This window comes from Meles meles, chromosome 21 (assembly GCF_922984935.1).
Source record: "Meles meles chromosome 21, mMelMel3.1 paternal haplotype, whole genome shotgun sequence".
In the NCBI taxonomy this organism is placed as follows: domain Eukaryota; kingdom Metazoa; phylum Chordata; class Mammalia; order Carnivora; family Mustelidae; genus Meles; species Meles meles.
The window spans coordinates 13,124,301-13,140,172 of record NC_060086.1 but is presented as its reverse complement, the minus strand read 5'-3'; the positions used below and the strand labels follow the sequence as shown (position 1 = coordinate 13,140,172).

Here is a 15,872-nt window from a genome sequence, read left to right as displayed (position 1 = left end):
TGCACGGACCGCAAGCACATCCCTGCTCTGTGTGGTGTTGTTGTGGACTTCGAACCTGTGGGTAGTGAGTTCTGAGACTTTAGAAATCCCCAGGCTTTTACTTCGGTCTTGGCAGACTCCGTTCAGCATGGGTTTCCGAAAGCAGCTGACCCTTACCAGACTGTCCTAGGCACTTGCTCTGATTTTCACGGGGGGAGGGATGAGCCGGGCAGACAAACTGAAAACGTGGATGGTGCCTTTCTCAGCTGCAGCTGGACAGTTTCTGCAGACGTGCAGTGAGTCACACGGGTTGAGGTCCTGGTGCGGTTGGCGGAAGTGGTCACGGGGGCAGGCGCAACTGGCTGTGGACATGAGCTCCAGGAAGGCCACCTGGTCATGGTGGTCATGGCTGGTTCTGCGTGCTGTTCTGGAGGGAACTGGGCTTGTCTCTGGCCAGGAGCCGGTTCAGTAAGGGAGTGAGCAAAGATCAAATTGGCCCTTGATGTTTGCTGTTCCATTCTTATCTCTTCCTAGAGGCTGATAGTGTGTCTGGAGGAGTCTCTCTATATACACAGCATTCGGGACATGAAGGTCCTGCACACAATCAGGGAGACGCCCCCCAACCCTGCAGGTAAGCTCAGTGGGGCGAGATCGTCTTGCTTTTCTGATCGTACCTTTCAAAGATGAGCTGTTTTCTCCTTGTAGGTCCCACCTGGGTAGATAGCTTTTGAAAGTATTGATCTTAAACCAAGCAAGCTGCCGGCCTTCTGCCACTGGTCTGGCGACCACAGAAATCATTGCTTTCATCAGCTTCCAGTTCGGGGGCTGCTCACGAGGTCCCACCGTGGCCTTCAGTCTGCCCCCGGGGGAGGTGGTTGGGGGCTGCTGCGGCCGGGCCTGGAGACACACGCTTCTGATCGGGGCTGACCTGCGGGTAGCAGCTCAGCAGGACCCCCTGGGCCTGACTGTGTTTGGTTCCGTGTGTCCCGCAGGCCTGTGCGCGCTGTCCATACACAATGACAATGGCTACTTGGCGTACCCAGGCAGTGCCACCATCGGAGAGGTGCAAGTCTTCGACACCATGAACTTGGTAAGGCCCCTTCTGTACCAGGGTCCCTCTCGCCAGCGGCCCTGCTCTCTGCCCCCAGCACCGGGGCGTCATTAGCGTCCACTTTTCCTTGGGTGGGCAAGGCGGGTTTCACTGCCGCATTCCCGGTGGTGGCGCAGGGCTGGGCGCCTCTGCCTGCAGATTTCTGCCCGTGCTCCCACGGCGCAGAGCCCCCAGCTGTGTGCCTGTTTGGGGGAGTGGAAAGAGCCCCAAAGAGCAGCGTTTCCTCAGGCCTCCCCCGCCCCACCCCGTGATTCCAGAGCCTGTGGTTTTCTTGTTGAATGGGTTGGGGTTTTAGCCACAACCACTAGGCCCTTCAGCCTGAGGACCTGTCTCGCTGCGTGGCAGCTGCGTCACGTTGGTTTTACCTTTCAGAGAGCAGCGAACATGATCCCGGCTCACGACAGTCCTTTGGCAGCGCTGGCGTTTGACTCCACTGGAACCAAGCTTGCCACTGCCTCGGAGAAGGTGCGTCTGCTGTGGCCCGGTAGGAAACTGGCTCGGGGGTTCGGCTCCCTGTCTCACTCTGCACGTACACAGTCCAGGTAGCAAACGGGTTTCTGTGCCGACCGGCTCCCAGAGCAGCACACGTAACAACCCGCTTGGGATGCGCTCCCCGCTGTCGGAGTGCCCGTGGTCAGGGCAGGAGCTGCGGAGTCGGGCGCAGGAGGCAAGCGCACGTCAGCAGTACCCACGGCGAGCTTCCCGGGGCCACGAGCGCGTGCTGGGCCTGGCGGGGCTGAACACGCTTCTGTGTGCTTCCTTTCCTCCTTCTGTTATTAATTCACCGTTCTCTTTCACTCTGCATAATGCTAGATTTCTCTAAGTTGGAAAACGCTTCAGTGGCTGTACCGTATTCAGTCCTTGTTTACTGGAATGTTGCCCTTTGGGGACCATTCTGGTTTTCCTATCATTTAGATTGCAATAAGATAATAACATTTGGAACATAACTAATTAAGAATATAGATGATTCTTACATATGAATCTTTTTTGTGCATCTTTATTGACTTAAGAGATTGCTGTGAGTGGGCATCTCGGTGGCTCAGTCAGTTAAGCCTCTGACTCTTGATTTTGGCTCAGATCATGATCTCAGCATTGTGAGATGAAGCTCCATGTTGGGCTCCACACTGCGCAAGGAGCCTGCTTAAGATTCTCTCTCCTCCTTTGCCTGCCTCCCCCCAAAAAGGAAGAGTCCAGTGGGCAGACTTTCTGGATTAAAAGGATGTGGTCTTTTTGAAGTTCTTTCCACACAGGACAGAGTGACTCTGGCCTTCCCTCTAGCTTCCATGACAGCAAAGAGCCCTCCTCTCTTGCTCACGAGGCTGCTACTCTTGTTCCTTTGCTGGTCCTCTCATCTCGATAGTTTCATCTCTGGCCTGGCTCTTGACAATTTCCTTCGTTCTGGCTTGTTCTTCCCTTCCGAGCACCAGTCCCGGCTTTCCAGCTGCCTAGTTGTGCTATGATGCTTTCTCACAAAAAACTGAAAGTAGCATCTCTCCCATTGCCTCTCTGCTCAGCCCAGCCAACCAAGTAAGAGCCAAGAAAAGTCAGCTCACTCGAACTTTCCTGCGTGGGTCTCCAAAATTGACGCTCACACACAATTTTTGTAAGATCATCTGTGGATCACTCAGTCCTTGGGAATCCTTTATCTTCATGACCGCATTCCGTCCCCTCAACAACGTCAACACTTGTTTGTTTCATATCAGGGGCTCAGAGACTTTAAATAATTTGCTCAGAGTCACCAGGTTGGGCAGCCACAGAGACCTGGGCTCCAACCCTGGCTTTGCTTTTAAACACCGCGGGCCATTGACACTGTCACCTTGTCCATTCCTACTGAAGTGGCCCCCTTGGTTAATAATCTCATCTCCCTTGTGTTTGTTAGGTCCTGGAAGCTCCCTAAAGCACTTTTGGGATCTTGAGGCCATTAAGAATAGAACAGTTTTTTTTTCCTGGGCTAGGAAGAGCAATCTTTTGATTTCCTTTTAATCCCCCACTGTCCTTCCCCAACCTTCTGGGTGCTGGGTGCCAGGGCTGTGCCTAGATGTGTGCCTAATCCTACTTTCAGAAGTGCAGGCAGGGTGGGGGCGTGGGCGGTGGGGGAGGGCACCGGCTGGCTGGGGCCAGCAGCCCTTGGTTAATTAGTCTTACGCACTAGGTATGCCAGTTAAAAACAAAAACAAACAAAAAAAAACCTCTAAATCAGAAAGTTCAGACCAGGGACACCTGGGTGGTTCAGTGGGTTAAGCCTCTGCCCTCGGCTCAGGGCATGATCTCAGGGTCTTGGGATCGAGCCCTGAATTGGGCTCTCTGCTCGGCGGGGAGCCAGCTTCCTCCTCTCTCTGCCTGCCTCTTTGCCTACTTGTGATCTCTCTCTCTCTGTCAAATAAATAAAATATAAAAAAAAGAAACTTGAGACCACAAAGGATCAAACCTTAACTGTGGTTATTTTTGTATGTGATTGTGCTATTTTATCCCTCTAATTCTCAAAAATTACAAACTCATTTGGTATTCTTTTTTTTTTTTTAAGATTTTATCTATTTGACAGAGATCACAAGTAGGCAGAGAGGCAGGCGGGCGGGGGGAAGCAGACTTTATTATTTACTTAATTTGTTTATTTATTAATTTATTTATTAAATAAATTTAATTATTTTATTTGACAGAGAGAGACCACAAGCAGGCAGAGAGAGGGGGGCTGTGGGTAAGCAGGCTCCCTGCTGAGCAGAGAGCCCGATGTGGGGCTTGATTCCAGGACCCTGAGATCATGACTTGAGCCGAAAGCAGAGGCTTTAACCCACTAAGCCACCCAGGCGCCCCTCATTTGGTATTCTTTTATCCAAAGAGAATCATGGTCTTTAAAAAAACATTTTATTTTAAAGATTTATCTTAGAGAGTGAAAGAGAGAGCGTCTGTGTGCCCTCAGGCAGGTGAGGGGCACGGGGCAGGGGTGGTCCTCTTGCTGAGCACAGAGCTTGACTCAGGACTCCATCCCATGACCCCGAGACCATGACGGGAGCCAAAATCAAGGGTTGAACACTTAACAGACTAAGCCACCCAAGTGCCCCTTTTAGATAATATTTTAAAGAAAAGGAGGGGCGCCTGGGTGGCTCAGCGGGCTGAACCTCAGCCTTAGCCTCAGGTCATGATCTCAGGGTCCTGGGATCAAGCCCCACATGGGGCTCTCTGCTCAGCGGGGAGCCTGCTTCCTCCTCTCTCTCTGCCTGCCTCTCTGCCTGCTTGTGATCTCTGTCTGTCAAATAAATAAATAAAAGTCTTTTAAAAAAAGAAAGAAGGAAACTGTTTCTGGTGTTCTGTAATTAGATTGTTTATAGTTTGTTTATTTTTACTATGTATAAACAGGTCAGATGTTATTAACAGTTTAAATACTGAACAGTTTGAACCTTCCAAGATGCGTGGTGTCAGGTGACACACTGAATAGTTCTTCCAGCCCCGAGACTTTGAAATACTGCCTGTTTTCAGGTTTTCTGTTTTGTTCTAGGAGTCTCTTTCTTACGCTAGTATTGTAGCTTGCTAGTATTCTTCTAACATTTCAGTGTTGAAAGCCCCATTTGTGTTCACTTTCTTGGCTCTCTTGACTTACTGTCCCAGGTGTCCCAAGTCCTGTCACTTTGGGGGAGGTGGGCTCTGAGGGTGCCGGCATCTCGCGGGTGCCTCGCCTGCGCGTGGGGAAGTGGACCCCCCACCCTGGTCAGTAACTCAGCCTGAAGTACTAGGATGGATGTCGGGGGCTGCGAACCTCTCAGACTCAGCTGGGTTAGGTGGTGCCCCCGACGTGCGGCACGTGCTTCGGGGCTCAGTGCGTGAGAGGCGAGATGTCACGGGCCTTAGGACTGGGGCTGGCGCACGTGTGACGGCCAGGCTGTTGGTGTTGGGGAGAAGCAGTGAGTCACGGCGGCCACATCCACAGGAAGGAGCGCCGCTGAGACAGACGCTGCCGTCGTCTGTCCTTCAGAGTCTCGTGGGAAGGAGACACGGGCTGGCTCTCCTTGGCTAAAATCCTTCTTTCTTTTCTTTTCCACCTGTCACAGGGGACTGTGATTCGGGTGTTCTCCATTCCAGAGGGACAAAAACTTTTTGAGTTCCGGAGAGGAGTGAAGAGGTAAGATATGTGAGTCTTCGTCGTTGATCTGGTGCTGAGTTTGGACCACAGTTGTTTTTCTCTGGGTCACGTGGGGACTTCAAGCCGCGCTGGGCACCGCACTTGACTGCGGAAGTGCTTTCAGCCCTGCCAGACGGTCCGCGGAGGCTTTGGAGCCCTCCCAAGAGGCAGAGGGACGTTTTTATAAAGCAAAGTGGTTTTCCTTTGTCTGTGATCCCACTGAATAGAGGGCGATGGCCGGACAGCCCGGCAATGAGGAAGGAGTGGCATATGGGACCACATGGCTCCCTCTGCCCGCTCCGAGGTAGCAGGCCAGTGACTTCCTGACCTGGTCAGCCTGCGCCTGTCCTGCTTCTCTACCCCCAAAAACCTGTACCCCGCTCCCCCTCCACCCCATCACCACTTACTTCCCTGTCTGTCTACACACCTCCCTTCCCTGATGCCTGCTTGGGAGGAAGGATCGTCTGTCCTGCTGAGGCCTGGAGCCTCTGCCACAGGACTGGCTTGGGGGCTTTGGTCCTCATTCCAAAGGGGCAGCTGAGAACACCCAGCTCAGGGCCTCAGGGCGGAAACTGGGCCAGGAAGTGTTCTAGAACCGCCCCCTCCCAGGACCTCACAGTTTCACTTCTGTCTTTCATCTGTGGGTCCTTCCCACAGACGGCACGCGCATGTTTTAGGATTCTGTCTCCCGTGCCCCAGCCCTTCCCCATCACGGCCTCCTGGATTTCTTTCCTCTTTTCGCTTGTTTTCCTTAAACCACACCATTCTAGATTGGTCTTCTTTGGCTGCTCCTGCCCTGTTTCCTTTCCCCATATCTCGCCTCTGCCCCAGAGCCGCTCTCATCCTGTCCTGTGCAGCCCCCCCAGCTCCCACGCCATGTTGTCCATGTGCCGGTGACCCCTCCCCTGTCTGTGGGTCCCAGACTGCTTTCCTGAGCTGTTTCCTGGTGCTGGCCCTTCAGCCACCAGCCAGAGTGTGCTCCTGTCTATCTGTCCATCGTCGCTCAGAGGCCTTACCTTGGGAGACACTGGCACGGTCTTCAGTGCAGTACCTGAGCCAGAGTGGCTCAGAGGGGCTTGCACTAGCCCCTTTCTTGCTTGCAGCTAGCTGGTGGGGTGTTGGCGCCGCAGGCCGGTCCCACCAACCCCCGTCTCCCCGGCACCCCTGCCCGCCTGGTTTGGATCCCCACTGTGTGACTTCTCGTGCCCCTCGGTCTCTGCTGTTGGCCCATTTGGTCTGTTCGTCAGAGCACAGCCCATGTGGAGCCTTCAGGGCGCCTCCCGCCAGTAGAGCTAACAGCACACCCGTCGGCCCTGCTCTCTAAGCCTGGCCTCCCACAGCCTGCTTTTCTGGCTCTCTTCCGGTCGCTCCCAGCTCCGACCACATGGAACAGTGGTTCCTCGGAGGAGCGATCTGTCCCTATGGGGTCTCCTGGGCTGGTGTCACACCTGCGACGGGGCCAACTCCTGAGCCCTTGACGTCTGTATCGAGTGTCTGTGCCTTGGGGAGGCCCTCCGGACCCTCTCATAAGCCCGTTCCTCTAGCGCGGCCCTGGCACACCTTTCCCGTCTGCACTCACGCCTCGCTGAGCCATCCCTGATTCATCCCCCGGGCTTTGGCCAAGGCCTCAGGGCAAAACGTGCCCTGTCCTTGTCCAGCTGCAAGGAAGGGCACTTAGTGGAGGCTTTGGCATTTTTACAGTGATTTTTCGGATCAACTGTACAGTCTTAGCATGTTGAAAGTTCTATTTTATTTTTAAATATTATCAAGGTTGTCAGTTTGCTTTCTTGCACGTTAAGAGTTGCTGTAATTTAAATTACTGGCTTTTCTTTTGCTAACCTTAGTGCTGTAAATCCAGCCTAATACAGCTGGAAATGGTTTCGTGAAGCCCCAATACCCTTTGTTGTTTGGAATGTCAAAGAAAATGGGCTAAGAAAATACCAAAGAATTGCTCTTAACTTGGTTTTAACTTTAAAACATTTTCTTTTCTTCAGAAAAATTTTTGAAAAGATGTCTGGAGGGGCGCCTGGGTGGCTCAGTCTATTGAGTGTCTGCCTTCAGCTCTGGTCGTGATCCCAGGGTCCTGGGATTGAGCCTGCTTCTCCCTCTCCCTCTGCCCCTCTCCCCTTTTCGTGTTCTCTCTCACTCTCTCAAAATCTTTTAGGAAAAAAAAAAAGGGAAGAGTTCTGGAGAGGAGTAAGAAAGATACTAGTAGACTCAAGTGTCCTATTCTGGGAACTTCTCTGACTTTTTAAAGTCCCCGGAGAGAGGTTGTGGATCGCGGGCACCAGGGGCTGTGGGCGATGGCGTAACCCCGGCCCCTTCCGCTCGCCCCCAGGTGTGTGAGCATCTTCTCCCTGGCCTTCAGCATGGACAGCATGTTCCTCTCTGCGTCCAGCAACACTGAGACTGTGCACATCTTCAAACTCGAGACTGTGAAAGAAAAGTGAGTTGCAAAGACCCGTTTGTTGTACAAAACACCAGGCCCTTCTCCCCTGCCTGGATGGGAGCCCCGGAACAGACACTACCCTGCCTTCAGTCATTTTTGCCAGTAAGGCCCCGGAGCTCTCCAGTAAGTGTCACCAGGTCCGGGCTCGGCAGAGTAACAGCCTTCCCTGAAAGATGAAGCCGGGAGGGTAACGATGGGCGTCCTGGGGTCCGTGCACCCATCCGCCTCTTAGCACCGCCTTAACCCACAGACGTACTTAAGTATGGGCACCCCCGCGGAGTAGGTGCAGGCTCCAGCTGCTCACAGGCAGTTTCTGTTTTCACAAGACCCTCTAGGGTGAGCATTGTCTGTGTGCTGTCCCAGTGATCACTTCAGATGACTTAAAATATGTGCAAGAAGAGCAACAACAAAAACGGGCTCTGGGAAAATAATTTGAGATTTTGCTTATCAGGTTTTTGGAGACTTCGTGTTAAAAGGATGTGGGGCAGGGGGCGGATCGTGAATTTGGCCCCGTACATCCTCGCATTTGCTGCAAAGTGCTGGGGGGCGGGGGGGATCGTCTACGGGTCTGTGACCTTCTCAGAAGACAGGCCCGTAGTGCTCCCAGGCTTTCAAGACATTGTCCTTCTCTGCACCCCTTTTTCCTGAGGGATGGGGAAATCCTCAGCTTTCAGGCCTGGCTCCCATGAGTCGCTCCATGTCTGACGATGGTTCCCCCTTCCCAGGCCTCAGGAGGAGCCCACCACCTGGACCGGCTACTTCGGGAAGGTTTTCATGGCCTCCACCAGCTATCTGCCCTCCCAGGTGACAGAGATGTTCAACCAGGGCAGAGCCTTTGCCACAGTCCGCCTGCCTTTCTGCGGCCACAAGAACATCTGCTCGCTGGCCACGTGAGTAGGCTCAGGGTTGCCGCTCTCCCGTTCGCTGCTGTCTGTCCAGTCGGGAGCCTGGTCGCAGACCCCCCCCCCCCCCCCCCCCCGCCACGCTGGCGGCCCTGGGGCCGGGCTAGGTTTCGCCTGGGCCAGGAACTTGGTTCGAAGCGGCAGTGGAGGGAGCACGTAGGTGCCGCTTCCCTGTTACCAGACGCCAGCGGTTTGTCTGCGGTGTTCTGATCCAAAAAGTCTTCCTCCGACGGTTGGGATGTTTGTACTGGTAATGAAGAAACACCGCGAGTGGAAACTGTAGGAGGGTGCAGTTCACCCCTGGGGGGCCCTGTCTGTGTCGCTCTGGGGCACACGGATCGTACGTGGCGTCTCGTGAGCCTCTCGGAGCAGAGCCGTGCAGGGAAGTATGGTCTTGAAAATCCTGGGATGGCACGTCTCTGATTCCGCGAATCTTTTTTTTTTTTTTTAAAGATTTATTTATTTGACAGATAGAGATTACAAGTAGGCAGAGAGAGAGAGAGAGGAGGAAGCAGGCTCCCAGCCGAGCAGAGAGCCCGATACGGGGCTCGATCCCAGGACCCCGGGATCATGACCTGAGCTGAAGGCAGAGGCTTTAACCCGCTGAGCCACCCAGGCGCCCCTCTGATTCCGCGAATCTTATAAATGTCATTTTACTTCGTTTTTGTGCAGCTGATAACTCAGGTGAAAAAGCTTATGAAAATACTCACCGTTAGCAAGTAGAGAAGCCATGAGACTGACCTTGTCTGCACCTGTTCTCCCGTGGGCTTCAGTGTTTAGGTGCACAAAGTGCCCTCTCGGCTTCGATGCTGTGGCCTCAGGCAGCACGGCGGGTGTGATCTTTGTCCCGAGCAGATGATCTGTGGAGCGCATGGCACCCACCTGTGCTCCTGTGGGGCAGGGGTGAGGGGCTTCCTCCCCAGGTGTGCTGAAGGCAGGGCTGCCGGCATAGGAATAGCGTTGGCTGCAGTCATGGTCCTGGAACATGGGCTCCTTTTCTTCTCGCTAGAATTCAGAAGATCCCCCGGCTACTGGTGGGGGCATCCGACGGGTACTTGTACATGTACAACCTGGACCCGCAGGAGGGCGGCGAGTGCACCCTGATGAAACAGCACAAGTAAGTGGGCCCGTGCCGGCCGTTCCCGCGGAAGCCAGGGGCGCGAAGGGATGCGTCCCCATGGAGCTGGCCTGGGCTGGGAGGCCTCACTTCTCCGCGCTCCCACGCCTCTCTGCCGGCGTCCCGTTCGCCGTCTGGGCAGAGAGTGGACAGGTGGCTGGTGCGGGGTGAGGCGGACTACAGCAGGAACTGGGCATGTTGAGAGAAAGGGGCAATGCTCTTGGTGTCCTCCCCAGTGCGGCGCACGTCCGGGAGCGCGGGCTGTCTCCCTGCGACCTGCAGGTGTCCTCTCTGAAAAGAAGGCATTCGTGTCTGTTCGTTGGGAAGTAGTGCACTCTGCTTTTGCTTTTGCTTTTTTAGTATATGTGCTGCCGAAGCGAGCACTGCTTTTGCTTTTTTAAAACTATCCAGAAATTCTCAAAAAATGACACTACGGTACTGTAACTGTAACGGGGGAGAAAGTGGGCTTGTTTTTTAGTAGTAAGTTGTTTATGATCTTCAGTCTTAAAACTGCGAGATTATCTCAGTGGCTGTAACTTTTTCATCCGACTTCCCGTGGACAAATTCTGGTGCCAGCTCCACGTGAAGACACGCGGGGAAGGAGCTGACTGAGCGCAGGGCAAGCAGCACGCTTGCGTGTCCACCCCGAGCAGCCTCTGGCCTCTGCTGCGGCACATCTGCCCCCGCGGGCCCCAAGGCGGCAAGGTCAAGGTCAGGACCCCCAAGCCGCCTCAGTGTTCTGAACTCTCTGCTTCCTCCAGGTTGGATGGCAGCATGGAGACAACGAATGAGATCTTAGACTCAGCCTCTCACGACTGCCCCTTAGTGACCCAGACCTACAGCACAGCGGCCGCCACAGGTGCTCACGTGCCTTCGTCTCCGACCAGACCTGGTAAGGGCCGTGACGCAAGCCTGGAAGGTGCATGGTGCCAGGCCCTCCCGCTGCGGTCTGTGCTTGGCGCGCTTCCCCTGAGCTGCGCTGCCTGCCCGCCGCTTCCCCTGTGGGCAGGGGACAGGTGGGCTCAGAGGCGAGCTCTTGTCAGCTGGGGATTTCAGGCTGAATCCTCTGTGTCCACTTTCGAAGAAGAAATAGTCACGACAACTCAGGCTGCTTTGGGTACACAGAATTGTCCTTGGGTTGCTGCCGCTCAGCTAAAATACCACTCTAAGTCTTCAGTAAGCCCACGTGGGATGCCCCTCAGCGCTCGGGTCCTGGGAGGACGGTGCTGTAGGCCGGCATTCGGGGCCCCTCCTGCTGCGGGAACTGGGCGGCTGGCGAGCAGACGGACGGATGGGCCGTGCAGCCATCTCTCCCTCCCCCCTAGTCAGCTTGACTGCACATGAGCGATCCTGTAGGTTTTCTTACACGGGAGACTGTGCTCACTCACCGGTGACTCTGAGATGAGGTGGCCCTTCCCGTCAGGTGAAGCGCTGAACGTCACCGAACGTCTTGTGTCGAGCGTGGGGCATCACCAGTTTGAGAACAGTCCCCATTCTCTCTGTTCACTGAGGGAAACTTGTGGCCTGTTGGGAAGCCCCTATTTACTGTGCAGCCATCCTTTTGACATTTACAAATTTTGGAAAATAAAGGACTTCATCTTGAGCTGCCCAAGGCTGCAGAAAGCTTGTAGTCAGAGAGGGACCATAGTTCAGTCTTGATGTGCTTTGTAGCCTGCAGCTGCCAGGCCCTGCCTCCCCATCTCCCCGCCTCCCCCCACCTCCCCACCTCCCCGCCACTCAGCTTCTCTGCCTCCCTGCCTCCCCGCCTCCCCGCCTCCCAGCCCCTGAGCATGGCCACTGTCTCTCTGCAGCCTACACAGATGAGCTGGGAGCAGTGGGCGGCGCGTGTCTGGAGGAGGAGGCCAGCGCTCTGCGGCTGGAGGAGGACAGTGAGCACCCTCCTATGATTCTTCGGACGGACTGAACTTGACCTGTAAAATCTGACCCCCGAAGCAGAGAACACTGGCTTGACGGAGGACTTTGTTATGCTGCTATGAACTTTGACCTGAGTTGGGGAGAGGATGGCAGAGACTTAAAAAGAAAAAAAAAAAAAAAAAAACGATCGTAGCTGTAGTCTCATTCCATACTGTTGAGAAATACATCGTTTTCAATTCAGTGGCTTTTAATCCTGCTTAGGAATCTTAGCTTTTTGTTTGTTTTCTCTTTTTGCCAAAATTAACTGTTTGGTGAAGCCCTGAAACCTTGCTTTGCATGCATTAATGTGCCAAGCCGGCGTGGGAGAACTAGAAGCCACTTTTTGACGCCTGCAGTTGCTCGGCTTCTAAAACCTGCATAACGTGAGGACGAGATGGCATTGTGCAGAGCGGTTCTGGGTGTCGAGGCGGGTTCTGCTCGGGCGGGTCCAAGAGCCCTCTCCAGGCTTGCCAGGCCGGGAGGGCGTCCGCTGTGTGGAGGAGTCCTCTCTCCCCACAGTCCCTCCTGGGCCCTTTTCCCCATTTTATTTTGTTATTAAATTCTTTCCAAATTGGATTATTCTGGGATTTCTTGCTTGCCGGACTTTTATCTTCTTTCTGGCCTTATTTTCCATGTGGGTGCTGGAGGAGAGGCATTCTTTCTGGTATTCAAAGTCTTCCTCTCGGACAGCACGTGCAGTGGAAAGAGAACCTCGGAAGGCCAGAGCGAAGGAAAGTGGTCTCACTGGTGTAACTAAATGACCTGGTCTTTAATCTTCCTGGTGAGAAATTGGGGGTGGGGGAGGTTGCTCGTCTTTAGGGAATTTTGTAGCCATTCCCTGTACCCCTGGAGCACAGAATCACAGTGTGGGGGGCACCCAAACTGCCCTCTGACCTTGAGCCCCGCTGTCTGCCAGGGGCTCTTCTCACCTGTGTTAGAAATACTAGAGACAGAAACACGGTGAGAGCAGGAGTTGGCTCTAAGCATCTGCTTTATGGGGTGATACGTGCCTTTTCTATTTTCACCTTACAGAATTGTTCAGAGTGTCGCAAGATTGTGGCCACGGGTTTTGGTGTTAGCCCAGCTCCCCTTTACTTTTTAGAGTTACACAGCACAGATACCTCGAACTCTGCAATCCAAACAAGGCATCTAGCAGTCCAAGCTTTGAGGCAATTCAAGTGGAATTAATGCTGTAAAAAATCACGGTAGATTCTTTGGAATGGCGACAGTTAGGGACGGGGGTGAAAAACAAAAAAATACTGGATCTGCTCTCCTTTCTCCCTTTGTAGGGCTTCTGAGCAGACGGGGCCAGAACTCTGGGTTGTGTTGGTTGAGGCCATCGTGTGGCCTGGAGAAGGGGAAGGGCAGTCAGTGGCACGGCCGGCCCACTCCGTGTGCCCGACCTCGAGGTCAGTCCACACTTCTGGGGCTGCGTGTCCAGCGGTCAGCTTAGGTGGAAGCCTCTGTGCAGAGGGCATCCTGACTGCGGTAGAAGTTTCTAGAAGCGCTGGTTACGGCAGCCGCCAGAGGCGTTGTGCTAGTCAGAGATGAGCTTCCCTCAGCGGCGCCTGCCTGCACCTCCGATGAGCTGTGACCTCCGTCTCAGCGTCGGCTGAGCCCTGAGCAGGGGTCCTCCTCACCCGAGGACTCATGGGTGCAGACCCACTGTGTCAGGCCTGGGAGGCCCTCTCTCTGTCCCCTCTGGAGCAAGGCGCTGGACTCCGTGTCCTCAGGGGCCCATGTGGCCGGGGTGAGTGTTCTTGCGAAAATCGGCATCAAAGGTGCGCATGGTGGGCAAGGGGGCCCAGAGCTGGGGCCTCCTCGTTACCAAAGAGAGAATTGCCTTTCCTGTGTGTGTTAAATACTGTCCACCTTGGCGTCTGCTCACCGGCTTCCACACTCACGGCAAAGTGTGGGGAGTCAGGTCGGCTCTGTGGTTTCTCCTGGCAGAGGACATGGCCATGTCTGTCCTGGGAGCCTAGGGACTCCCTTGCCTGTCAGCCACCATCTCCTCAATGGCAGGATGGGCGCTTAGAACAGGTGACCTGAGCGGCTTGTGATGCAGGACTGGCCAGGTGCTTCGAGCCTAAGACGCGGGCAGGGACACAGGAAAGGAGGGAACCCGAAGAAGCTGCCGAGATGCCCATTCGTGTGGCTCCTGAGACGAAAAGTCACCCGGTGGAACCCGACGTGGCCCTCGGTTGCTCACTGTACCCCAGGGTTAACTTTCTATTACATCAGAGCATTCCAAGCTCCTGAAGGAATCAGGATAGGAAACAAAACTAGACGCTTCCCTTCATTGACCCTTGGGGATTGGGACAAAACCCTTCATGTTTTCTAAAGCCGTGGAAGCCATGGGTGGACTGAAGCCAGAGCTGAAAACTGCCTGCAGCCCCCAATTCTAGCACCTTCCTGTTGCCGTGGCCTTCGTGGGCCCCCTGGGAGCCCAGGTCTCCTGTGCAGGACCACAGGACGATCCTTGCCTTGCAGGCTACAGGCACCCGCAAACCCCGGGACAGAAACGGGTCTTACAGAGCAGAGCCAATGGTGGTTCTCAGTTCTTGTCTCTGGAGTACTAAGCTGGTGGGAAAATAACAACGTACGCGGCACAGTTGAGGTCACGTGGCTCCCTTTCGTCCCTGCCTTTCCCGCTCCCAGCTTCCAGGGCCCCTAAGAGGGCCTCTGTGTGGATCTTGGGCAGGGGTGTGGGGAGACGTGCAGGCAGAGCACTGCGGGTCTGCGGTCGCCCCAGAGCGAGCCCCCTCCACCAGTGGCCGGTCCACCTCCTGGCCACCAAGAACCACGGAGTTCCCAGGCTTTGCCCCCTCACGGATCCATTTAGGGAGCAGAAGAGAAGACGGGATCATATACAGAAAACACTAGGCATCCTCAGGTCACAGACTCACAAAGGGAAACGCAGTCGGTGGCGGGAACAGTGTTCCTGGCTCGACACTGCTGTCCGTGGTGGCCTTGGTCATGGCCTTGGTAATGGCCTCCCTGCTCTGCGCCAGCCGTGCTGAGTCGGTCTATGTGTCCCCCATCCTAAATGTCCGGAGGTCCCACTTTCGCATGCAGGGAATGATAGGACTTCTCATTTAAGATATCTTTGCGACACTGTAGCTAACACAGCTGGAAATCCAAATAATGTTACTTTACAAGTGTACTTAATTCTTAAGATGGGCAGGTCGAGAACTTGGGGTTTGGGTCCTGCGCCCGGTGTCAGAGATGTAAGAAGACTGCGCATTCAAGCCACTGGTGTTCTGTTGGGGAGGGGGAGTGCTTTCTATAGAATTCTCTTTTGTGAACAACTGATTTCTTACTGAAAATATGTCACCATAGTTCATTGCCGCGCAGAGCTCACTGATGCATACCCCAGTTCCCACCCACGCCCTAACCCCCGTGGCCCATTCTGTAGCTTTTCACCCTGTGGATTTTGTGAAACACACAAAAAATTGGCGGCCCCTTTTTTCCTTCGCTGGTATCAGACCAGGAAAGTCTTTCATGTGGAAAAATTAAATCTTTTCAAAGCTCAGAATTTAAAGGGGCTGTTTTGATACGTTTTCTCCATATTGATTCATTCTTTACTGACTTGTAATTTAAATCTGTTCCTTCTCACATTTCCTTCTCAGGCGAGCCTATTGTACATGCTGCCTGTGTGTATGGGGTCGGGGGAGGCGGCAGTGTGTGTGTGCGTGTGTGCTCACGCGTGTGTTTGCCCATGTGTGCACACGCGCATGTACTATGAGTAAATGTGCTCACTGGTAACATTCCAGACCCAATCAGACTGGGAAGCCCTTGCCGTTTGCATTTTACAACTGCGTTAAGACTGTGAAACCTGTGGTGTCCTTTTCCTCCCCTGGTTGCTTCGTTCCCCTCTCCCGGGCTGTACATGTCTTTTGTTACCACATTTAAACGCACTGTAATCCTTACCTAGAATATTATGGCAAAACAGCAGAATCCCGCAGTCTGACTGAAATCTCATAAAGGTTTTCATCCAGAGTTGATTTCTGTCCTTTGTGAACGAGATGAGCCGGTTCTTTCTACCAGCATTCTGGGCCTCCCCTGACAGGTTGTCCTCGGGACGCTGTGTCTCAAGCGGGGTGGGTCGGCTCAGCCAGGTGAGGGCTGTCCCGCGTGGAGGCCGTTGGAAGTGACAGCCTGCCGGTGATGGGGGAGGCCCCGGGAGGAGCTCTGTGCACGTTCCCACCTGGGCTCAGCTGTGACTTGGGGGAGGGCTAGTTCGGTGGCTTCTGTTAGAAACGTGTCCTTCTGAGCGGGGCATGGCT

General features: G+C 54.3%; 1 protein-coding gene across 1 annotated transcript in view; it reads left to right on the top strand.

Moving 5' to 3' along the window:
• The window catches only part of WIPI2 (WD repeat domain, phosphoinositide interacting 2), a 39,696-nt gene extending 24,111 nt beyond the window's left edge, over nucleotides 1-15,585 (top strand). The window contains exons 4-12 of the mRNA XM_045993597.1: nucleotides 514-610; nucleotides 972-1,069; nucleotides 1,463-1,555; nucleotides 5,134-5,204; nucleotides 7,543-7,650; nucleotides 8,379-8,543; nucleotides 9,565-9,672; nucleotides 10,434-10,564; nucleotides 11,484-15,585. Of these exons, the coding sequence (XP_045849553.1) occupies nucleotides 514-610; nucleotides 972-1,069; nucleotides 1,463-1,555; nucleotides 5,134-5,204; nucleotides 7,543-7,650; nucleotides 8,379-8,543; nucleotides 9,565-9,672; nucleotides 10,434-10,564; nucleotides 11,484-11,596 (984 nt within the window). The 3' untranslated portion in view covers nucleotides 11,597-15,585. The remainder of the gene's footprint in view (nucleotides 1-513; nucleotides 611-971; nucleotides 1,070-1,462; nucleotides 1,556-5,133; nucleotides 5,205-7,542; nucleotides 7,651-8,378; nucleotides 8,544-9,564; nucleotides 9,673-10,433; nucleotides 10,565-11,483) is intronic.
• The last annotated feature ends 287 nt before the right edge of the window (nucleotides 15,586-15,872 follow it).